The sequence below is a fragment of the Stenella coeruleoalba genome (genome assembly GCF_951394435.1).
Source record: "Stenella coeruleoalba genome assembly, chromosome: 17".
NCBI classification, from domain to species: Eukaryota; Metazoa; Chordata; class Mammalia; order Artiodactyla; family Delphinidae; genus Stenella; species Stenella coeruleoalba.
This window is the reverse complement of record NC_137163.1, coordinates 3579207-3603570: the sequence shown is the minus strand read 5'-3', so window position 1 is coordinate 3603570 and position 24364 is coordinate 3579207. Positions and strand designations below refer to the sequence as shown.

The 24364-nt window shown below is 62.5% G+C and overlaps 1 protein-coding gene across 6 annotated transcripts in view; it reads right to left on the bottom strand.

The window, feature by feature from the left end:
* Positions 1-1167: 1167 nt before the first annotated feature.
* TRAPPC9 (trafficking protein particle complex subunit 9) overlaps positions 1168-24364 on the bottom strand; it is a 524427-nt gene continuing 501230 nt past the window's right edge. For all 6 annotated transcript variants that reach the window (XM_079901721.1, XM_079901717.1, XM_079901722.1 and 3 more), the window contains 2 exons: positions 2612-2832; positions 1168-1944 (listed from right to left, as the gene is read on the bottom strand). In XM_079901721.1, coding sequence (XP_079757847.1) covers positions 1777-1944; positions 2612-2832 — 389 coding nt within the window. In that variant the 3' untranslated portion in view covers positions 1168-1776. The remainder of the gene's footprint in view (positions 1945-2611; positions 2833-24364) is intronic.

Genomic DNA, 24364 nt, shown 5'->3' with positions numbered 1-24364 from the left:
TGCACGGCCACGGGTGGCAGCCTGGCCCACGAGGCCTGGACTCGGGCCCTGAGAGCCTGCGAGGGACCTTACGCATCATCAGGGAGGTGGAGTGTGGGAGAAGGCGGCTCCTCCCAGGTGTCTCCTGGGGTGACCCTGCCAGGGCAGCGGGATTCTGCTCAGCCGCCCCTGGCTCTGTGCTCCGGGCACCTGGAGACCCAGTCCCCCAGGCCCTGTGATGGGGCAGTGCCCCAGGGCCCAGAGGGCTTGAGGACCACACAGCAGGGCGAAGTCCCGGCACTGGGAGGCGTGCCAGGAACACGTGCAGCCCATGTGAGGCGGGCCTGGGAAGTTCTTCGCTGCCCTGAGCCCAGAGCTTTCGTTGAGATGTTTTCTAATCGGGGTGTGCCGGTACGCGTGGAAGGGCACCCATCTCTGAAGCCGTGGGGTTCCCACGGGCCATGCGCCCCAGGCCCACGGCAGCTCGCTCACTGCCCATCCTCCTCTGTCCCTGGGTGTGGGCTGGCCATGTGCCTGCTGCCCGGGGGCCTCGTTTAAATGGGGTGACCCGGGAGCCTTGGACACGTCCGGCTTCACCGCACCCTGCTCTGTGCCTTGGGACCCTCGCCCTCTCTCTGGCCCCAGAACTCTGCTCAGCAGGTGGAGTTTACTAGACAGGGCCTGAGGATGCCTGGGCAGAGGTGGTCTGAACCTCCAGGGCTGGGAGTGAGGCTGCAGGGGGGCAGCAGGCTGGGCGACCCGGAGAGGAGGGAGCAGGGGCGAGGCAGCCCTCGCGGCGGGTGGGTCCGAGGGTGGCTGCAGGATGCCCACCTCCAATCTGCACCTCGACTTCTGGACACCTGTGTCACCCCCAAACATCTTCCCGAATGTGCGTGGACCTCAGGAGAGAAAGTGAGAGGCCGAGATGGCCAGAGCCATTGTGGGGGCTGAGGACCATGGTGTAGGACTCGAGGCGGTGCTCTGAGAGGGGCGGCATAGAGGCCCAAAGAGCCCACGCAGGGGAGGGGCCTGGGGGGGCCACAGGCACAGACAGACACAGGCCCAACCCTGCTGGCCACCAGCCGTGTGTGCTGCGTGGGGTCGTGCGAGTCCCTACCTGCGCCGGGGTCTGACGAGCTGGTGGGCGGCCCCCTGACCACACTGGACAAGCAGAGGCAGGGATGCAGGTGGACCAGCAGAGAAGTGAGGCAGGCCCTTTATTGGAGAATCTGTCAGCGACACGCAGACGCACACAGGCCGTGGCCCCCCACAGCCCAGCCTGGAACCAGCCCAGGGGCCAGAACAGCTGGCACAGGTGACCGTCTACCCACCGGGGGCAGGTGGCTCCTCTTGGGGTCAACCATGGTGCCACCTCTCCTGGCTGGGCTGCCTCGGGGCCCCGGGAAGAAGAGCCAGCCCTCGGGGGATTCCAACGGCCGAGGGGGCCGAGGGAGGTTCCCCAGACCCACCCCAGCTGTGCCCCTCCCTCACGCTCACCTCTTCTTCCTGCTGGCTGGGCTGTGAACCCCAGGTCACAGGGAACAGGTGCAGGGACCCAGGGCCACACTTTGGGGTTTGGTTAGCATTCACCCTAGCAGCGGCCTCTTGCAGGGGAGCCCTGATGGCCAGTGTGGGAAGGGGCACGGCTGCCAAGTCTGGGGGCCCCTGCAAAGCCCAGAGAGGACGGCGCAGGTAGGAGGGGAGGGGAGGGGTGGGAGGAGTGGACAGGAGTTGCAGCGAAGGCCTGTCCCCTGCCCGGGGGGCCCTCTGGTCATCTCTCCCCGCGGGAACAGCGGCTCAGGCCTGGGCCCCCAGGGCGCGCACGTGCACGCTGGGCAGGCGGAACCAGGAGGGCGGCAGCCCCTTGCTGGAGCTGTCCTCGTGGAAGCGGATGCGGAGGAAGAAGTCGCCCGTGCAGAGGAACAGAAGGGCCCCAAGGCAGGCTGACTGGCCCGACGGCCGCACCTGAGGGGAGGAGGGGCATCAGCCAGGAGCAGCGCGGACCCCCAGAGCCTCTAGGAGAGCCCTGAACCTACCTAGATACGGAGGCGGGGGCGGGGGCGGGGGCGGGCGGGGGCGGGCGGGCCCCCAGGACTTGCTCCCGTGGCCCTCCAGGGCTTCCCTGCTGTGCTGCCCCGGCGAGTCACTGCACCTCTCCGGGCCTCAGCTCCTATCCTAGGATGGCGCTAATCACACTTCCCTCCCTGGGCCGTTTGGGGGTCAGGGAGCGTGGGGAGCGTTTGGGGCAAAGGCACCATCTCAACAGGTAAGTGGAGCTTGAGGACTGTGCCTTGTGACCCCATCAGTCCCTCTGGGCCTGCGTGCAGCGACCGCGAGCAGGGAGGAGCCGGCCACGTGGGGCAGGGCAGCGGTGCCAGGGGCACAGAGATCTGACGCTGTCTTGCTGCTCCCCCAGCACACTCGTCTCAGCTCTTTAACAACCCTCGGGGCCAGTATCCCCATCCTAGCTCTGCTCCTGGGACTCAGGTACAGAGACGTGAACTTGTCTGAGGTCTCAGGGCAAGTCAGGGGAACAAGGGTCAACGCAGAGAGGCCGCCACGTCTACCAACCCCTAAGTCTGCCACTGGGGGAGGGGTGGGACAGGGGACAGTGACCGGGGGCTACACGCACCTTGTCCAGGTAGAAGGTGCCGGAGCCCACGAAGGAGACGGCATGGCGCAGGTCGTAGGTGTGCACGCCGTTCTGGTGGTCCTGGAAGGGCACCACGCCGAGGGCGAAGGGCCCCACGCTGCGCGGGCTCCGGTTGGTCAGCCTCACCTCCAGGCGCACGGGGTCGCCCACCCGGCAGGCCGCCGCCTCGCGGTCACAGGGCTGTCCATCCACCAGCACATCTGCGAGGGACATGGGGCACGAGGCTGTCAGGGCACCGCCCAGCCGGCCTCCCTCCCTCCATTCATTCATTCATTCCCCGCTCCTTCACCCACCAAGGCTGCCTCCTGGAAAACAGAGGAAGGGCCCCGGTTCCTGCTCTCCCGACGTGCAGGCCAGCGGAGACAGGCGTCGGGGCCGGAGCTGTACCCCAGGGGGGTCTGTGCCACGCTGGAGAGGCCGAGAGGGCCTCAGGGTCACTGGGGGGTCCTGAAGGGCCTCCTAGCTGCCCCCACCTGGAAGGGCTGAGCTCTGGCCTGGACCCCAGGGGCTCCTGCAGGTGGAGGCCAGCCAGGGGAGGGGCTGAGAACTGGCGGGGCCTGTGCACAGGCCGGGGCCGAGGAGCCGTGGCTGGGCCTCCGTTGAGCCACCTGCAGACCGCCCCGCCCAGACTGCCGCAGTGAGGACCGGGGTGGCCCTGGGGCACCACGGAGGCGGGACGCTAGCTGGGGGAAGGTCTGGGGGTCACGGAGCAGGGCGCGCGCCCGCCAGGCAGGGAACAGGGAATGGGCAGCAGCAAGGGGGTGGGGTGATGGGGCAGGTCGACTGGAGAGGCTGTGCTGTGACCCCCACTCTCCTCAGACCACCAGACGTCCCAGCAGGACGGTGGGGTGGGTAGGCTGGGGGACCCGCCTTCAAGCATGGGTGCAAGGCAGAGGCTGCCATTTGAGAGTGACAAGTGTCCTTAAAAGAGGCAGAAGAGGAGAAAACTGACTCAGCGGGGAGCCCAGAGCCCAGAGGCAGCCCTCTGTCTGTGAAGACAGAGGCAGAGGCTGCAGTGATGCAGCCGCGGCTCCAGGAGCTGGGAGAGGCGGGGGATCCTCCCCCAGAGCGCTGCCCACACCTTGAATTCAGACCTCCAGCCTCCAGGACAGTGAGAGTCAGTCAAGCCCTGTTGCCTCGAGGCCCCCGGTCTGTGGTGATTTGCTACGGCAGTGCCGCATGCTGATACGGGCAGGAAGGGTTCTTCCTGACACCAGAAGGTCACCGGCTTGCTGATCTGGCCATGGAGGCCAGGGAAGGGGGTCCTAGACCTGCAGTGGGACTTCACACCACATGGTACTGGCCGTGGGGCTACCGAGCGCCGACCCTGAGCCCTGGCCTCGTCACATCTGCAGGCCCAGGAGTAATGATGTGACAGTGTCACCTGTGTACTTCCTCACGCCTGCCCGCCTTGCTGTTTAGGGACTCGTCACGTGTGTCTCAACCTTGACCCCGCCATTACCAGCATCCCGCAGTGGAGGCTAGTCGGGGACAGCCCCTGGGTCACTGCCACTGCTCCTGACACCAGGCAACTGCACGGAAGACCCTCCTGCCCAACAGCTATGGGGCCTCGGTGCCCACGGAAGGAGGCCAGCGCCTCACTGGGGTTCCTGGAAGGCACGGCTCTGGAGAGTGGCCAGCACTGGACGGGCCATGCAGACCCTCCCTCCAAGGCAGCAGCACATCCAGGACTCGGAGTGAAAGTGTGTGTGTGTGTGTGTGTGTGTGTGTGTGTGTGTGTGTGTGTGTGTGTGTGTTGAGAGGATATATCAGGAACAAGAGACACTGGCTTCTGTCCTGGGCCTGTGGGCATAATGACAGTCCTGGGTCCCTCTCCTGCTCAGGCCGGGCCCCGGTGATGCGTGCTGAACAGTGAACCCAGCCGGGCAAGTCTGAGCCTCATGTGGAGAGAGCAGGTGTAGGAGAGCCTCGGCTGACGGTTCCATTAAGGGGAAGACAGGATTCTCTGCAAAGCAGCGGAGGGTGGCCGGCTCGCCGCATCTCCGCCCTCTCTGTTCTCCCTTGTAGAGAACCGCGTGGGCCACAGGCACTGGCCTACGGCTTACCTGCAGCGCAGCCCCCAGCTCACCTGGTGCCCATTTAACCCTTCCCTGATGCCCAACTCTACTTGGCCCCTGGGGCAATGAAGAGGGGAAACGAGGCTGTGGACACAGTTCCCAGTGGGACTCTTTCCTTGGCATTCTCTAAATGAGGGGGAGGGCATGTCCCGAGGTCAGGCCAGGGTGGCAGGGATGGGGGACGGAGCTGGCCCCTGGCTGAGCAGCAGGCCGGGCTGGGGTCTTGGCTCTGCCCTAACCCTTCATCCTGGAGGAGGCCCTTTGCCGAACTGAGCCTCCTTCACCTCATCTGCGAAACCGGGGTAATGACCCAGACGCAGACAGAGGACCCAGCCAGGCTGCCCTGCCCCAGTCTGGGGAGAGCTACTTGCTTCCTTGTCTGCCTCCCCAGGGAGGAGGGCGACCCTCAAGAGGGGCAGGACCCGCCTGTCTTGCTCTCTGATGTGTCTCCAGTCACAGGCGACACTGACTGTCATGGTTCATCCATGCTGGCTTTAGTTCTGAAACTTCTGCGTCCCGGGAACCCCTCAGGCACGCTGGGCGGTTGGTCACGCCACACCCATGCCTGGCACCCACAATAAGTGCCTGCCAAACTCACGACTTTCTGGGCTCAGCAGGCAGCTGTCTCCTCCCACCCTGCCGCTCCAGCACCTCCAGCCTGGGTCCGAGAGCACCAAACCTTCCCACGTCACTCACTGGGAGGAAACAGCAGAAGTCCGTTTTCTCTGAGAATATGACACGCTTCCTGAATTGAAAAGGATGCCAGGGCTGGCCTCTCCTGGGACCCACGGGGTACTGTGCGAGAAATCTAGTGAAAATGCATCTGAGATAACAGTGTTGATGGTGACTGTGATGGCTGTGCTCAGGTCAGGGGTTCTAACTCCACCGGCACTAATGTCCCAGCATACCCCATTGCTGTACTGAATTCAGTTCTCTGACTCTGGACCAGGGCAGCGGTGCCCCATGCCGGGGAGAGGGGACCCTTCTCGCGTGGAAGCCCTGCTGAGCAAGGCTGGAAGGAACAGCTGAGACCAGCCATCCACCAGGGAGTCACAGAACTCACCAGGAAGGAGCAGGGGAGAAATAATTAAAAATTTCTCAAAGGCAAGCTGTGCTGGAGCCGTTTCTAAATTGCCCAGAGGAAAGAGAACCACCTCGCGGCACTGCCGGGAGTTCAGCCGCCCTGCTCGTGCAGGGCTCAGCTCGGCTTCCCGCCCACCGTCCCTGGGGGCCCCCTGGCCCAGCCCCTCCGCCCTCAGGTGGGGAAGGTGGGCGCAGCGTCCACTCAGTCGCCAGACCGGGGGGCCCCTGTCAGGGACGGCGGGTTAGCACTCCCTCTGTGTCCGCAGCAGACTGGCCAGCTGCAGGAAGGGGTGGGCACACCAGTCCGAGTGTGTCCCGTGCAGCTGGTGCCTCCCCGCCCCGAGAATTCCTCACCATCACCCGGGAGCCTTCCCGCGGCATCCAGGGTGGGCTCATTAAGACCCCCGCGGGAACCCCAGGTCTGATGTCTGGGTGTGTGGGGTCTAGTTGCTCCCCTTGGCCGCCAGGGTCGGCCCGTCAGGCCGCTGCCACTATGCACTTCCTGGGGTGGTGACCCCCCTGCCCGCCTCTAGGCTGGGGTAGAGGGATTCCTGCTGCTGTGCACTTTTGAGTAGTTTCTCCTTGACTCCTCCCCACTTGCCCTGTCCGAGCCTCAGTTTCCTCACCTTTAGAAGGGCTGATAGGAAAGCCCACCTCAAAGAGGTTTTGTGAGAACTGGAAATGCGCACGCAGAGGGGGCGGGGCACACAGCGGCCGCAGCGGTACGGCTGGATCGTTGTCGCCATCACGCTCACATCCACCCTGGGCAGTGGAGAATGCGCGGGGCGGACCAGGCCCCTGACCAGCTCTAATCCCCAGCCCAGGAGGACACTTTGTATTTATATAGCTTCTCCAGGGCCGCTCCTCACCCGCAGGCTGGCCGTGAATGCTGATGGGGAAAGAGGACCAGCACGGCGCTGAAGCGCTGGACAGAGAGGACCGAGGCAGCAGGACGAGCCCCTTCAGCCTCTCCTGGCCACTCTGTCCAGACCCCCAGCCAGCCTGCAGGTGGGCCACATGGCGACCTGGAATGCCCCAGCCTCCCGGGGAGGCAGGGAGGGGGGTCCCAGCCTGGAAGCCCATCTCCTGACCCCCAGGCTGCTGGGGAGCTGCACACGGGCAACCTCGACCTGGGGGCTCCTCGGGAGCGGTGGGCGGGAGGCACAGAACTCTGGCTCTGTGAGGTCTAGCCTTGTCCCCGAGAAGCTCCCGGAACCCTGAGTCTGTGCCGCCAGAGGGGGTGGTGTGGTAGACAGAATGACACCCCCAAAGATGTCCACATCCTAATACCTGGACCCCGTGCAGTGTGTTCCCACACACGCTAAAGGGACTCTGCAGGTGACATTCAGTTAAGGACCTTGAGACGGCAAGTATCTTGGAGTATATGGGTGGGCCCAATGTCGTTACGAAGGTCCTTATAAGGGCAAGAGGGGGCAGGAGAGAGCCTGGAAGGCTGTGTGTCCATGGCGGCGGAGGGAGGCTGGGAGTTGCTGCACAGCTGGCTTTGAAGGCAGGACGGGGCCAAGGGGTGCAGGCGTCCCTGGAGCCCAGAAGGCGGGAACCGGGGTCTCCCCAGCCCCCAGCCTGCCGCCACCTCTTAGACTGGCCTACAGGACTGTGGAGTAGTAGCTCGTGTTGTTCTCAGCCACTAGGTTGGCGCTCACTTGTTAGAGTGGCTGCCGCTCAGCGACCAAAGAGCTGCCGCCGCCTCCCAGGCCCAAGGGGAGGGCGGGCAGAGCCCGGCCTGGAGCTGGACCATGTGCGCAGTCTGAACTCTGCCTGTGTCCCTCATCTGGAAATGCAGCGAGTGTCACATTCTCTGTGCAAAGTGCCAAAGGGAAGTGCTCAAAGGTTCGGTTCGTTTCTGCCCGACCTGCCCCCAAGCCCCCAGTTTCTGAAACCCGAGGCCCGAGGCCAAGGCCACAGCACTCGTTATCTTAACGAGTGTCTGTGGAACATCCTGGATATGGCCCTGCCCTCAAGCAGCTCCAGGTGGGAGGGACTCCTGGACAGGAAAGGTGGCCACCCTGCAGGACCAAGCAGGAAGGGCTCAGGACCCACTGAGGGCCGCAGCCGGGCACCGGCTCCTCTGGGCAGCCCTGACCTCCTCGCCCAGGTGTCCAGCGGGGTCTCACCCTTAACTTGGCCCAAACGAAACCCTCCCACTTTCTCCCGGAAACCCCGCCTCCCCAGGGTCTTCCGTACAGAAGTGGCCCTACCCGGCAGGCCTGCCTGGCGCCGGGAGGTCACACCAAGGTGTTCCCCGGGCACCCACACCCAACCCCCCGGCCCGCCCGGAGGCCATCCCCATCTCCGCCCCGACCCACTCTATCTTAGCCCAGGCCAGCTCCCCACACGGCAGCCAATGGTTCACAGCGGCATGAACCATGGTTTCACCTTGTCACGTCCTCGCTTGCCCCTTGCCCGGTCCCAGAATAAAAGGGAGTTTTGATCACATTACGGCCACTGACCCTGGTCTCCAGGGCCCTGCACGGCCCTGAGCCAGGTTCCCCCATCCCCGCGCTCCTACCACGTTGCCTCCCTCCTCCCTGTTCCGCCAGCAGGCCCAGCGCATCCCTGCCCCAGGGCCTTTGCACCTGCTGTTCGCACCACCTTGGCCCTCTCCTCAGGGACGCTGCCTCTGACCACACAGTGAAGAGCCTTCCTGCCCCGTCACTCTTCCACTCTCTTCATTTTCTCGTGACCCTCAACATCTTATCTGAAGTTCTTCTTTACCCATTTGTTTGTTAACCATTGTGTGTCCCTCCCTCCTCGCCCCAACACCCGGGCCAGGCAGGCACTCTTCTGGTTCATATTTGTTGAGTGAATGAGTGGATGAATGAAAGAGTAGGTGAGTGGGCTTTGGGGCAGGGGTACCTGGGCTCAAATCCCGGCCGTGCCCTGCCCCCTTCGGGCCCCCTGGGCCTCGAGGGGACTGGGCCACGCCCCCGAAGCGCCCCTGCAGAGAGGACGTTAGGACCAAGCCGCCACTGCCCGGCTCTGGTCCTGACTCGCAGACCCGGCCTTCGTGGAGGACATTATTTATGCGGGAGAATCTCATATCGTAAGAAATCTCTGGGGAGCAGATTAGTCTCTTCCCTCAAAGCGTTAAATTGGGCCACAGTCCATCTTCTCCCGCCGCCCCCGGCCCTGCTTCTCCTTCACTTTTAATACCAGCCAGAGTCACGGACTTAATTTTATCTGGCCCAGAACGGCTCCTGAAACGGCTGCCACGTTTATGCTATAGCACGTTGACAAGCTCTGGCAGGAGCCCATGCTATAAATAGAAGGCACGACGAGGGAAGGGCCTGCAGGGCCCAGGCTGGCGAGGAAGGCACTGGGGGAAGGCGGACGGCGGTGCCAGCCTGCGCTCTGGCCAAGGGCAGCCACCGTGCGGACAGCGGGCGGGGCTTCACGCAGTGAGAGTGCGCTGAGAACGGGGCGGTGCCCACACCCCAGGGCGCCACCAGGTCAGGTGGGTCTTCCGTTGCTCAGTCCCTCCCCCCCACCCTCTCAGGTGCCCGGCACAGGCCAAGCCCCTCCCCCCCACCCTCACGTGCTCCTGGAGGGCAGTGAGAACAGGGGAGGCTTTAGCGGGTTTTGAGCGGGGAGGCTGAGGTCCGGGAAGTGATGGGGCTGCCGGGGCCCGGGGCCGCTGGCCCGCCCCAGACGCTGCCCCAACAGAGTGCCCGTCGTCCAGGGCTTGGCATCAGCATGGCGGCTGGAGTCCTGCTTCTGGAGGGGGCGGCTCTGTCCTCCAGCCTAGGTCTCCCCTCTTGCTCCAGGAGGGGCTGCAACAGCTCCCCTTTCCCATGAGGGGCCGGTTTATAGCCCCGCCTGGCCTCGCCAAGTGCTGCCCCTACTGCACGCTGTGCCTGGAGGGGGCCGGCCTTTCCTGGTGCCCAGGACACAGGCAGACACCGCCCTTGGGACCTGCCAACCTCTCATGCCCATTGCACTCTAGAGGGTTCCAGGCCCACGTAAGCCCGGGAGCAGGTGGAGAGCGCAGTGGAAGGGGCCCGGCGTGGCCCTCTGCACCCAGGCGCCCCCCTCGCCCTCCCCCGCGGGCACCAGCCCGCTGCACTTCTCACTGTTATTAGTCTTGTGAGTGACAGGAGCTCCCAGTGGCACCCTGGCCACTGTTCTAAGGCTTCACAGGCACCACCTCACGCAGTCCTCAGACCAACCCCATCAGACTGGCGCTGTCACTGCACCACTTTACAGGTGAACCTACCCCGGTGTGGAGAGGCTCGCAGCCGGCCCGAGGCACCCAGCTAAGCGCCCGGCTCCCACCTGAACTCTGGGCACAGGGGCTGGTGTTATTTTTTAAACAGCTTTACCGGGATTTAGTTCACAAACCACACAGCTCACCTACGAAAGTGTACAATTCCATGGCTTTTCATAGATTCCCAGATCTGTGCAACCATCACTACGGGCAATGTGAGGGCATTTTCATCACGTCAAAAAGAAACCCCATACGCCTTCACCATCCCTGCCTCTCTCCCCGTCCCCCAGCCCTGAACAGCCACGAACCGAGTTTCTAGCTCTCCAGACGCCCCAGATCTGGACTTTCACATGAGTACCATCATATATATTCGGTCTTTAAGGACTGGCTTCCCTCCCTGAGCGTGACGCTGTCAAAGTTCTGCCCTGTGGGAGCCCGCACTTCCCTCCTCTTCACGCTGGAGTGATGTTCCGGCGTGTGGCCACACCACAGCTTGTCTTCATTTGTGGATGGGCCCTCGGGTGCTTCCACCCTTGTCTGTCGTAACCAATGCTGCTGTGGACACTCCAGGACAAGTGTCTGTACGGACACAGGTTTTCACTTCTCGAGGACACACACCTCAGGGCAGAACTGCCGGGTCGTGTGGGTCTGCGTTTGACCTGCTGAGGAACCCCCAGGCTGTGTTCTGAAGCAGCTGCGTTATCTCACAGCCCTACTCACAGCGTTCAGGTTCTCCACGTCCCTCCCAGCGCTTGTAGCGCCTGCCTTGCTCTGTCCCCGCCATCCTAGTGTGGGTGCGGTAGCGTCTCCCTGCTGTGCCCACGCCCGGCCAGGCAGCTGCGGCCCTCAGTGCCCCACAGGGTGGACGTGCGCCTCTGCCTGCCGGGACAGGAGTCTGCAAAGGCCCTTCTGTCCGGTCTTCTTTACTCATCCATCCCTCGCTGAGAACCTTCTGGAATCCCAAGCCCTTAACCTCACTCGTCCTCCTGGAGACTGCGGCTGGGCAGAGGGCTGGGGCATAGCGTGGGTTCCTCTCCCCTCGTGCATGGCAGAGAATAGGGGGCTGGGTGAGTCTGAGGCCAGCAGAGAGCATCAGGACCCAGACTTCAGAGGCGCAGGTGGGAGCAGGGCCTCTGGGGCCAAGATGAGGGCCGGGTAGAGAGCGGAGCCCGAGGACGAGCAGGTCACGGATGGGCCAGTGGTCAGGCCGGCCCTGCGGCGTCCACAGCCGTCTCTCTAGTCTGGTCCACGGAGTGGGAGGGCGTGAAGGTCAGGGGCGGGCAGATGGTCCTGGCACTTGGGAGACACTTGCCAAATGGCTGTGGACAGCCCAGCAGTTCTAAACCACTGTGGACTTTTCAAAAGGGACCTGCCTGGCGGCTCCCGGGAGTCTGGCCTCCTAGGTCGATTCTGACGTGTGTGTGTGTGTGTGTGTGTGTGCGCGCGCGTGCACGTGTGCATATCCCGGGCCACGGTCTCGCTCTGAGAGGCAATGGAAGACGGGTGAGGTGGGACTTTGGGTGGAGGCTGCACAGCACAGTTCCCTTGGGGCTGAAGGAAACACGGAAAAAATCAGCAGCCCCCCCGCCCCAGCCAAGGTCACGCGCAAGTCGCTTTTCAGTGGCAAGGAGGGGTGAGTCGCGGACGGCCTGCTCGTCGCTTCTTCAGGACACAGCTCCCAGGGCCGGCAGTGGAAGGCTGCTTCCTCCCCGGAGCCCAAACCCCCAGCAAGGATACCCTCCCGGCCTCACCCCAGAGCTCCACCTTCCTTGCCTTTCATTTCTTTGATAAAACTGGACGACTAAGCAGACTTTGGGTCTAATTTTGGACAAAACATTTTAAAGACTTGGGAACAATGCGGTAGGAATTAATGAGGTGAAGCCTCCAAAGCTGCCGGAGTGAGTCAAGTTTTCGAGGCTCTACCAAGCCTGCTTCAGCTGAAGCACATTTAAATTTCAAATTTCACAGGACACACATTTCTCCAGTTGACATGAATCTCGGGGGGCCTGAATTCTAGAGCCAAATTTGATTCAGGAGAGGCTAGGTTCGGGAATTTATCAAGGAGCTTTGTCACCCTTTAAATGAAGCAAAAAAGAAGCTCAAGTGGGAACAAAATACAACGGCTGAGGCTCGGGGATGCGGAGGAGAACCAAGGCCTGGGGCCCTGGCCCGGTGGTGCTGCCCGCTCCCCCCAGCGCTGGCTGTGCTCTGGGAGAAGGCACAGGCAGGTCCCGCAGAAAACCCTGTAATTCCCGACTAGCCAGTAGAAAGTGGTGAACTTTCTCTAATGCCAACGTAGCTAGTCGCTAGGTACACAACCAAGGCGGCAGGTTTTCCCTCGCTACCGACGAGAGCCAAGTAACTTGCCTTTTCTCTGTGGCTGTTAGGGAGCTCAGAGCCAAGAGTGTACCAACCTAAGGCACCACGCAGGCCCTCAGCGGCCGTATTTCAGTCTACACACACAGGCGCACACACACGCACGCGCACACGGACTCTCCTGCATGCCCACTCCTCCAAGTCTTGACCAACTGTGCCAAATACGGTTTCCCTTAGTCCAAATGTTTCAAATCTTATTTTGCTCCTTTATTGACAGAGAGTTTGCAAAAGAGGTCAGGAGCACGGAGATGCCCCGGAGGTGGGAGTGATGGTGTTCTGGGCGAGCGTGTTACACGCGAAGAGGCAGTGGGCATCTGGGGAGGTGGCATCAGGCCCCACAGCCGCCTCCTACCTCCCCCCACCTTCCGAGCCTCCCGCACCGTGGGGGAGGGGGTCTTTCTGTCGCCCGCGCTGGCTCCGGCTGGGGGACACGAGCGGAGAGTGCCGGGCTGGGAGAAGGGCTGTTCCCGAGAGCTCGGCTCAGCTGCGCAGGCTCCACCGGGTCCCGGGCCGGGCGCGCATCAAGGTGGCACCGCACAACGCCTGAGCCCTGCTCCCAATGTGCTAAATGGCGCGCGTTTTTAACAGTTACTGAGGTAGATAATTAGTTCATAAGCCAGGATGCCTCTTCCCAGCATCCGGGGAGGGAGAACGCGCAAGACACACACGTGTAATTACCCTCAAGTCGAGAACAGCTCCTGAGGGGCCGTTTGTCTCTCTTGGGTAAATAATTTACTTTTACAACTTTTCATTAAAGATTTAAGGGAATTAGATTAAAATGAAGGAGAGCTGGAGTTGGAGGGGAGATGCGTGTGGCTTGGAGCTCACTCGTGGAATGTCCCCTAGCTTCCCGGGCACATCCACCCGGGTGCCAGCACCTGTGGGGCGGGCGGGGACCAGGCCGGTGGAGGGGAGCCCCCGGCGGCTGCATCCTGTGGCCCTGTGGACTGTGCAAACCTGCTTCAACGACGGGGAGAGACGCACACGGCCAACACCACCCACCAGGTCAGGGGTCCCCCTGCCCACGGTCGCCCTGGTTCTCGGGCCAGGCGAGCAGGGTGGCGGAGCTCAGACCAAGTCCAGGTTCCGGGAGAGCCCCTTGAGAAGCCGGAGCCTCTGCTTCCTCGCCTGCAAGGGGGTGATGCGGCCAGAGGGCTGGTGTGCAGAGCCGGGGCAGAGAAGTGCCCGACGAACGCGAGGGCTCACGACGGGGACCAGAGGCAGCGGTGCAGGCGGAGCTACAAGGTCGGTTCAGTTTGAAGAGACTGAGTTCGGGGCGGCCACATTCGAACCCAGGTCTCGCCTGAGGGTTCCGTGCTGGTGGCCGCCCTCTGCTGTCCTCTCCCTAGCAGTGTCCCCCTGCCCCAGGTCTCAAGGCCCCTCCACCCAGGGGCCCGCCCTGCTCTTCCCTCACAGAACACTTGAACTCGGGAGGTTCTGGTGGCAGAGGCTGGCCGCGTGTTCACCAGACCATTCCCTTGCCTCCCGGGCACACAGCCAGAGTGCAGTGCCCACAGTGCTGAGGCGTGAACACGGGACTGAGTCCCGGCCAGTGGACAGCAGCGGGGAAAATGACACCTCCCAGAGCTGGCCCCCACACACATCCCTCCTACAATCCCCCATCTGCCTGCTGACAGAACTAAAGGAGCTGAGAAGGGTCCGGGGGGAGCCGCGGGATAAGGGAAGCTCTGGGACGGGCAGGGCCCCAGGGTAGGCGGGGCCAGTGTCCCCCAGTGGGCTCCAGACAGGCCCCACCACCACCACCACGAGAACATAAAGTAAGTCTGCCGTGTTGGGCCCCTGAAACTTGGGGCTGTTTGTTATGGCATTTAGCTATGACGTCTACCGGCCTCCAGGGCTCGTCTCTCCAAGCTGCTCCCTTTCAGAAGCGACACTGGAACCCAGTGCGGAGCTGACGTGCTCAGGACCATGGTGTGAATCAGCGGTGGCGTGGGTACTGGAGCCCGGGTGCCCCTCCCTTCCCAAAGGGACCTGCTTTTGCACGGGGAGCACTGTGCTTAGTGGAGACAATGCCTCTCTCAGGCCCTCTGCTTCAACCTTCTCTTTTTGGACAAGCACTTCAGACAACTGAAGATAAACCAGGAAAAAACGGAAGAATGAAAGCTGTGCGTGCTGGCTGGTAGCTTATGCAAAGACATCATTCTGAGAACAGCAGAGAATTTGAAATGACTTCTCTGTCTCCGAGCAGTGTCCCTACGTTCTCAATCTCTCCGTTTTCCTCTTCACTCAGGACTTTCTAAATAAAGATTGCTGCCCCCCAGGCAGCCCCTCCGCCGCTCCTGTGGCTCTGCGTCCAGGCAGGTCCTCACCACGCAAGGCTGTCCCAGCCCCAGCCCTTCCCACCCACAGGGTCAGATCACACGCTGGCACTGCTGGCACCAGGAGATATGCAGGAACCTAAGGACCCTCCTTTCCCTAGATGAGGAAGCTGAGGGCCGGAGGGGAAGGCGCACGGGAGGCCCCAGCGGACACGCGAAGGGGCCGTGCAGTTGGTTTCAGGCCACTGGACCTTTGCACAGGCGGCTCATTGCCTGGGCCTGGGAGCCTGCCCTGTTCCGCCTGTTCAGCTCAGCCTCCCCTCCCCGGTGCCTTGGGGGCTGCACTCGGCATCCTGCATTTACCTGGGGTCCTGCCACCACCACGGACTCGGGAGGGCAGGACATGGGCACTCCTCCCTCCATCCCCTGGCGCCCAGCAGGGCCTGAATACTTGGGGCGGCCCCCAGGATTTGCAGACCTTCTGCTGACCGGTAGTGGGGCCAGGCCTAGGAGCCAGGTCTCTGGACTCCGGGGTCTGTCCAGGCAGGGAGACAGCCAAGGAGAAGAAAAAGGGTTTCCAGAGAGAAAATGTAAAAGGATGTCGACATAGGATTGGTGCCCTCCACTGCTCCTCCAGAGTTTTCTAGACCGAATTGAAGGCCATCTGCCTCTCTCCTCTGCTCACTCTTCCCCAGCACCCTGTGACACCCCTCCCTCCATCCATCACCCGCTCACAGCCACACACAATGCCCCTCATACTCTCTGCCTTGCCAGCTCCTCTAGGCCTTTCCAAAACTCAGCTCGAGCAGCACCTCCTCCAGGAAGACTTCCTGAATCATACCCAGCCCCGCACAAGCCCCCTGTCATATCATGTACAGCCTCATGCCGGAATTTTCCGTTGACAAAATATCTCCCTGATTGAGGCGAGCTCTTCTGAGGGCAGGGCTCAGGGTTCACTCACTGAACTAACCGACGAATGAACAGGGCCCAACTATGGCTTGCTGTGTGACCTTAGGGAAATCACTTAACTTCTCTGAGCCTCTGCTTTCCCATCTATAACTCGAGAGGAACGAGCTGGATGATTTCAGAACAGGCTACTACTTCATGGTGCCCGTACCTGGGCTCAGCCCTCTAAGTCCATACTCACACTGCTCTTTCTACTGATCCAAGGTGGCATGTTGGCTCCCTCGGCGTCCTGACACCGTGCCAGGACCGTCCCCTCACCCCGCCACACACAGCCCAGGGCCTGACACCTGCCTGGTGCTCGGTCAACGTTTACCACATCAAACAGACTCTTCAAGCGGTGGCAGCTGAAGCTTCCCATAGACGTGGAGCACCCAGAGCAACTCAGATCACTCAGGAAGGGCACGGGCCACGAGAGAAGCTTCCGAGCGGCCCACACGCCCGAACCACGGGAGCCGGGCAGCTGGACAAACAGGCTGGAGATGAGCCCGCTGCCCTGCACTTAACTGGGGTCACTCCCGGCCACGAGAAAGGGCACCCTTTGAGCCCCCAGAGAGCACTGCCCTGCCGAGACTTGGCCGCTGGCCCTTTGGAAGGATGCAGTAAGGGGGCCCCTCACGGCCCCTCTGCCCTGGGCGAGCACCGCGCAGCAGGCCCCACGGTGACGCTCACGGCACAGGGTAGGGGTGGGGCGGAGGCCCGCACAAACCCAGGACGGAGTGAGGAGCGGCCCCCGCTGCACCCGCCCTGTGCGCAGGGCGGTGGATGCGGGAGGGCGGCGTCAGAGCAGAGCGGCCTCAGGGAAATGGGCCCCGGCTGTCCGTGCGGCGCGGGCTGTGCACTGGGCCCACGGACCCTCACCAGAGGTGGCCCTGCTGAATGAGACCCCCACCTGTGCTTGAGCGTCGCAGAGGCTCCAGGGGGCCCGACCCACACGAGAGTCCAGACTGTCCCGGGCTCAGGCGGGCTCCCTGCAAACGAGTGTGGACGGAGCACCTCCTGGAGGACCGCCTGCCCAGGGCCTGTGCCAGTGCCCGTGTGCTGCCCTCCGTGCTGCCCTCTACCTGAGCTGCCCCTGGCACGGGGGATGGGTGCCCTCGTGCCGCTGCCTTTGCATTGGCTGGGTCCTCTGTTTGCAGAGGAAGAGCTCGGGGCGAGGCAGCAGCCCTGCACCGCACGGTGAGTGTGAAAGGCGCCGGGGCGGTGCCGGGGGCAGCCCTGAGCCAGAAAAGAAGGCCCTTGCCCAGGGCTCCGCAGCTGGCTTGTGGCCTTCCGCTCTTGGGGACGGGCCTCTTGCCTCTCTGCAAGGACTGGTGGCTTCTCTAAATGTACTTTCCAGCCCGAGAGGGCCAGATCGAGGAGCCCTGGGATGAGTCCCCAGGGGCCACTCAAACCGCACGTGTCACCCAGGTGCCTGTCCCCTGCAACCCTCGGGCAGTGTGCCCCGGGGGGGGGGGCCTGTCCTAACACACGAGGTGTCTGCTGCATGTCACGCACTCCTGTCCTCCCAACCGACACAGAGCCAGCGAGAGAGAGCACTGACCCCAGAGCAAGCACGGAGAATCCTTCCAGGTCGACCTGGCTTCCCTAACTGAGCCTCCTGCAGAGACATCAAGACTGCCCCAGCAGTCCCTCGTCCTGTGACTGTACAGATGACACACCCGAGGCAGGTGCAGGTTTGGGGGGAACGCTCAGGAGGAAAGATGCACCGCGAGGGCCCAGGACTGGAGTCGGCACGAGGCAAGGAGGCTGGCTGACGGGGCCCTGGGGACGGGGGGCTGCCAGGCCACTAACTCGTGGGGCCCTCACCCAGCCTCAGTCTCTCACCTGTAAGATGAGACGGTGATGCCTGCCCGGCAGGGATGCTGAAAGATAGAAGGCGCAAGAGCGCTGCGATGTCCCTTGTGAGTGCGCTGTGCCGCGAGCTCGGGTGGCACACCCTCCCGGAAGCCCTCAGCTACGCCTGTACCCAGCCCGGAGCCCCCTGCGCTGTCACTACCTGTCCCTGCTGCTCCCCTCACACGCTGGGAGCCCAGAGGGCAGGGGCTGAGGTCTATCTGTGTCTTGCCCAGTGGGTGTCTGTGAATGAATAGTGCGCGGGGTGAGCGGCGGTGGCCCCTTCTGTAGCGACACTGGGCCTTCCAGCTCCCAGCGACCCTGGGCACCCGCAGCGCCAGCACTGTGAACTCCCCTCCCCTGAGCACCTCCCGTGCGCCTGCACTGTTCTCGGTGCTTGGCGCGCACGGGCCCGTTCCTCCTCCCCAGGGCCCTATGACAAAGGGTGTTACTGTCCCCACTTTGTGGACAAGGTACACAGAGCTCAGGTCCTTGCCTAAGCGGGATTTGGCTGCAGAGCTCACACTCTTAACTGCTTCCTTCCACACGAGTTCCTTTGTCCCCTGCAGTAGCAGCAAGTGACATCGGCAGGATGGATGACCCCAGAGGACACGGAGAAGCCAAGTGCAGCTCCAGCACGAGGGACAAGGGCCCAGCCCGGAGGTCAAGGGCCCAGGGCCCCCTTGACGGGCCCCTGCCGCTCCACCAGGCAGTCCGGCCAGGCCGCTGCCTGCTCGCGGGCTGCAGAAGGCCGAGCGCGAGGGGCGGAGCCTCCTGAGGAAGGCCGCCCTGCTGCCCGCGGAGCCGATCCACATGCCCTTTGAAACAAGCCCAGCCCGGCCCAGCCCAGGGGAAGGTTAAGGGCAGCCCACCCAGTCGGCCTACCTGGCTGCACATCTGAATCTCTGGCCCGATTCTGTCAGATGTTCGATGGAAATCACAGTGGAGTCCTCAGCCCTGAAGTGCCCAGCAGCCAGAACTGGACAGAATACATCCCCGCGAGGGTCCAGAGGCCAGGGACGCTCAGGGGCCAAGCCCGTAGCACCTGACATGGACCTCTGCCTTGGCTCTCAGATAAACCCGGCCCTTCCGGAAACCACGTCTCCCGTAAGCATCCATGCTTCAGGTACCAGGGCCACGCCCTGGCCCTGACTCATTTCTCTGTCTCTGCACACTGCCCGCCTGCTTCCAACCCTAGCTTGTAACCACTGGCAACAGGGGCAGGCTCCCCCGTTCCACTTACTCAAGTTGGCGATGTTGGCTTCGTGGCCAAGGGTGGTGCCCACAGTTCCTAATCTGCCCACCTATCTGGGCTCCCGTGCCCCAGCCTCGGAACAGGGATCTAGATACTTCGTCTTCTGCCGCCACAAACTCAACCAACACTGGACGACACATCACCCATCCAACATCCATCCGTGTGTCTATCTACCCACGTGCTCACCTGTCCATCCATCCACGCATCTCCCATCCGCCACCTGCCCCTCCTTCCGCCCACCCCTGCGCCCGCTCCCTCCCTCTGTTCGCGTTCCATACAGTTTCTCCATTTTGCCTTTTCCCACTTTGCTAATTTGCCCTGTTCCTCCTTCATGGTGGGACAGCCCCGGTGCCTGCGGACTTCTCGGTCAGCCTTGGAGGCCTAAACCCACGAAAGTCTTCACCGCAAGCGTCTTCCATTCCTTCCAGATTTCCCCACACTTCCTGGGGGACTTGACCAACCTTTCACTCAGCTGCCGGCGTTAAACAGGCCATCTGAAATGGTACCTCTGCCACTTATGAGCTGTTTGCCCCTTGGCAACCCACTTACTTCGTGAGCCCCAGAATCCTCCCTTGGAATATAGACTATGGTGACTGAAGATTAAAGGACATGGATACGTAAAGGGCCCGCCCTCGGCACATGGGGGAGTCAGACAACATCAGTCCCCTTTCCTCGCGCTGCGTTATGGCTTATAGGACGGTTCCTTGTGGGCCGGTCCATCTCCTCCGCTGGAGCACAATCATATGGTTTGCATGTCCCAACCCCATCTCCTGGCGCTTAGTAGGAATTCAGGAAATACTTGCTGCATTGAACTGGCTTCATCATGGCAAGTCTGAACCCTTGAACCTAGAACTGCGAGAAGAGAGATGCTCTGGAATACTCTCAGTTCATCCTGGCTAACCTGACCCTCAGCCGCGACAGCCAAGGCTGCCCTGCGTTCTCTGGACCTTAGTTTCCTTCTCGGTAAAACAGGGCAGTCAAACCAGAGACCTCCCCTTCGACGGCCTAGTCTCAGCCACCTAATCCGCAGCAAAGGCCACCAAGGACTGGTTGACGGCATAAACCCTGGATGTCCGCATCTGCCCTCAGTGGAGACAGGACTGACCCCTCCAGGGGTGCAGACGGTCTGCCACGGATGCTGTGATGCCTGCTCGGGGGGCCGCTCCTGGAGTGAGGCCTCAGGCCCCCCAGCCCTTCAGAGGCTGCCTTGCCCAAGGTCACAGCCCCTTTCCAGGGGGGCCCACATCCGGTGACCGGCTGACACAGGGCATCAAGCCCCAGGCCCCTTGTCCCAACGAGCCACCCCTGCTCCGGAGCTCCTTCACGGGGCCTGCGTCGCAGCCCGGCCTCCCCCTCCTCTCCCTCTCACAGGGGCCCCAACCTGTGGCGCGAGCTGAACGGTACACCTCCCTCCCTGCTGAAGAGGCCTCCTGCTTCGGGTCAGAGAGACGTAAGCCCTGGCTGCAGCACTTACAAGCTGGAGGAGGTCCCGAGCCTCCACTTTCCCATCTGCAAAATGGGCTTCAGCACTAAGCACAGACCGCGTGGCTGCAACGAGTCAACGAGATGAAGCCCGAGAGCTTCCTGGCACGTGCTGCTGTCACTGCCTGGGGTTCTGGGGAGGAGACTGAACCCGAGATGCTGCGCTCTCGAGCGGGGCCTCTTTCTGCCCCAACTCTGAGCGAACAGAGCTGCCGCTGCCCGTGACAGCAGCTGCGTTTACCAGGACCTTCCGTGGGCCCGGCCCTGTTCTAATCCTCACAGCTACCTTCTGCGTTATGAGCCCTTACTGCCCTCATTTTACAGATGAGGAAACTGAGGTTCAGAGAAGTTGGTCACTTGTCCAGGCTGCACAGTAAGTGGCAGAGCTGGAGGCTGGACCCAGGCGTCTCTTTAACACCTTCGTAGCAGGCTGTGGCATGGGGAAGGGAAGGAAAGATGCGGGCTAGCGCTCACGGAGTATTTACGGTGTTCCTGGCGCTGCACTGGGCGTCTCCATGTCTGGGCCCATGGAAGCCACGCACAGTCATCTGAGCTGGGTTCTGTCTTCGTGAGGAAGGTGAGGGGTAGAGGCCGAAAGGCCAGCTGCAGGCTCGTGACTCCAGGCCCTTGACGGCCACCCTGGCAGTGCTGGGATGCTGACAGCAGGAACGCTGGGACAGCACACTCGGAACTTGGCCTTGCCGGCCAGCATCCCCCACTTCTGGCAAGAATCCTGCCCAGTCGGTTCAGTGAGAATCCCCGCCCCTGATGTCCGATCGCCTGGCCTGCCTTCAGCAAGAATCCGCCACCCTTGATGTCTCCTCTTAGTGACTTTCCACCCACTGACCCCTCACTCTGCTCGTTGGCTCCAAACCCCCAGCCGTCTTTGCTGCATTTACAGCAGAGTCTGACCCTCTCTGCTACTGGACAGGCTTGACCCCTGTCACAACAGTCCTGAATAAAGTCCCCTTACTGTTTGAACAAGTCTCAGAATCATTTTTTGACAGCACAAAGCTTCCTGTCCCCACTGCAGACGCTGGTTGAAGGATTAATGCATGCTGTCCCCAGGCCTAGAGAGGACACGGAGCCACTCTGGGATGCTGGGAGGGGGTCCAGATCCCAGCCCAGCCTCTGCACGTGCAGGCCACCTGGACCTCCACGCTGCACGGGGCTGACCTCGGGTCCTCCTCACAACTTGAAGCCTGCACGTGTGTGCGCATGGGCAGGTGTGTGGGGTGAGTTCACATAATCTGCTCCAGAGGCTTCTGAGGCTAAAGGAGGCCATGCCTGCGTGGGAAGGGCAGGGCCAGGGCTTGGGACTGGGGGTCAACATGGATCCTTTCCCCCTCTGTCCCTGCAGTACCAGCTGGAGGGAGCAAAGAGCAGGGAAGGACGGAGATGATGGGGGCAGGAAGCCGGCCCAGGGAGGGCCCATCCTAGTGGAGGGGCTCGGGGGGCTGGGCGCCCTCTCCCCAGCCCCTCCCTCCCCAGGGTGATCTGTCTCAAGGCAGGCACGACAGTGGCCTTGTGCTCAGAAGGCTCCCACGGCCCAGCACCCAAAGGACACCAGCTTCTGGGCAAAGCTCCCAGGGTGCCCTTAGAGACCCCATAGGAAAGAGGGTTTCCTTCCTCACCCTGCAGGCCCCTGTGCCCCTGCTCCCTCCTCCGAGAAGCCCTCCTGGACCTGCGCAAGTAGAGCAGGAGCCCCCAAAGCCCCCTGCGCCCCATCTCTGGCCCTGTCTCTGAGCACAAAGCTCTAAGCCGTGACTTTCTTTCTCAGCACGAGGCAGGGCGTGAGCATCTCCAGGGTCGGCCAGGGCACCGTGAACACACACTGGGCCCAGCGACCCCCGGGCTGGGGGGAAGCTCCTGACCCTCAGTCCCTGCTCAGACCTCCAGGTGGCCTTGATCAGTGCCTGTTGATGGAATGGACGAGCACACAAATCTCTTCCGGGTCACAGTGCTTTTCAACTTTTTGCTGGGACTCCTGCAGGTGTGGCCCGGCCACGGAAAGCAGCAGGTCTCTCCCTAGCCCCAGGCCCTGCATTTAAGTTTGCGGTGAGCAAGCTGCTCGTTCCCAGGCTGGGGCTCCTAAGAGAAGTCCTCTCGGTACAGTAAATAAACGGGGCTGAGCGCGCAGTAAAAGCCGGTGAGGGCCTCACTGGCTGTTTGCCCAGTGGTTTCTCATTAACTGAAAATAAAAAATTAAAGACAAAACGTCCCCAGAGATGCAGGAGGGGCAGGGGTGGGGATGGGGGACTTGCGGATGCCCCCTGGGGGCTGGGTCCCAACCACTCCACGGAACACAGTCACCTCCTTATACCCGCGCCAGGGTCCACAGCCGGGGTGGGGCACGGCTGGAGCAAGGCCAGGCCGGTGTGACGCCCCCAGACTCCACCCCTGCCCCCTCGCACCAGGCCATGTCCCTCCTCAACCTTCACTATCCACCAGCAAAGGCCCAGCGAGGCCGGGGGCGGGTCTGCTTGCTCCTTTGTCCCCGGGACCCAGGGAGGGTCTGGCCCAGCAGGGGCTCAGGAAATCCCTGCTGATGGGCAGCAACCTGGCCCTCCCTGCCCTGCAGCAGCGGGTGCACATCTGCCCGCCTGCCAGGGGCTCGCCAGGCTGCCACCTGCCCAGGGCCACTTACCCTCCCTAATCGGGCTCGGGAGACAGGCCGGGTTAGTGGAACAGCCTACTCTGTGGGGAGCTGCGGGGGGGTGACAACCAGGAGATTTAATTAGACCTCTGAGCTCCTGCTGGTGTCCTCTGGGGCTCACACCTCACCTGCAGGGGTTGTCAGATCCCTGTCTCCCTGGGGGATCTCTGGTCTGGGAGCCGGCATGGGGGCGGGGAGGGGGCCCTTTGTGAGCTCTGGCTGAGCCTGAGAAACTCCACGTTCACTGGTTCAGCGAGTGGCACCAGCATCCCGAGGTCGGCACAGAAGAAACCCGGGTCACTTGCTCTCTCTCTCCCCCCTCACCACCAGGGCCTGCGGCGTCTACAGCCTAAATCTCACTCCAACCGCCCCACGGTGTGAGGGCCCAGAAGCTCAGGGTGTGGGTCCAGGGACCCCAAGCCTGGGTTCAAAGCCCCATGCCAGCCCTCGCCAGACGGGTGTCCTGGACACGTGCCCCTGAGCTCGAGAGCGTGGATAGGCGCGCATGGCTCAGCCCCAGAACCCTGGCCCAGTCCCCAGGAGTGGGCACCGCCCTCCACGGGGATCCCCATGGTGCCTCTGCCCCGCCAGCTCCCACCCCGTCCACGCAGCAAACCTCTCTGCATCTTTCAACCCCCCTCGCGGCCCCAGAGCTCCCCTCTTCTTCGCACACGTCTGCCCTAGGTACCCCGGGAGCCCTGTCTCCCGTAGACGGTAGGTGGCGTCTCTCAGGGCCAGGCCCGCCGAAATCAGAGCCTGAGCCCCTCAACCCTGAACAGCAAGTCTGCGGACTCACAGCCCCTCAGCCCCAAAGCCCAGAGACAAGCAGCTCCCTGTGCTTCCCGGCTCAGCTCACTGTCTAAAGGGCCAGAGACCAGGAAGCAGTTGGGAAACGAATTTGCTCAGCACTGGGTGTTGGGGAGCCCTGGAGCCCGGGCCCTGGTGATCGGTCCGGGTGGCGGGGAGGGCACTCAGCAGAGCTCGCTGTGGGCTCTGGAGACCCCGGGGCTGACGTGCCAACTATCCTGGCGCTATTCCTAGTGTGGTACACGGTTCCCTGTTCACTTCTGCTGCTCCAGGAGCCCGTTCGAAACTCGGAGGCACATCGTGCATGTTCCTTTAATCCCGGTCTCCATGCTGCAGAGAAGGTATAAATGTTGCCATTCTGCAGATGAGAAAGCTGAGGCTCAGGAAAGTTAAGGAAAGGCTGACATCACCAGGTACGCAGCCCTGGGTGGCCCCCACCTGCGTCTGTGCTCGGAACACCTTTGCTTAGTCCCGGTGGCCCATCGGACCCAGCACCCCTCTGGGAAGTCTGACCTGGCCTCCGCGCTGGGCTCTCCATGCTCATCCGAACCCCAGACAGGGACACGGCTGCCATGTGCTCGCAGAACCCCCTCCTCTAGGCTGTAAGCCCCTCAGCCCGTCCCCTCTGAAGCCTGGCCTCCACACCAAGCTCCTTCCAGGAGCCCCCGTTCTGCTCAGCTCACACAGCCCGC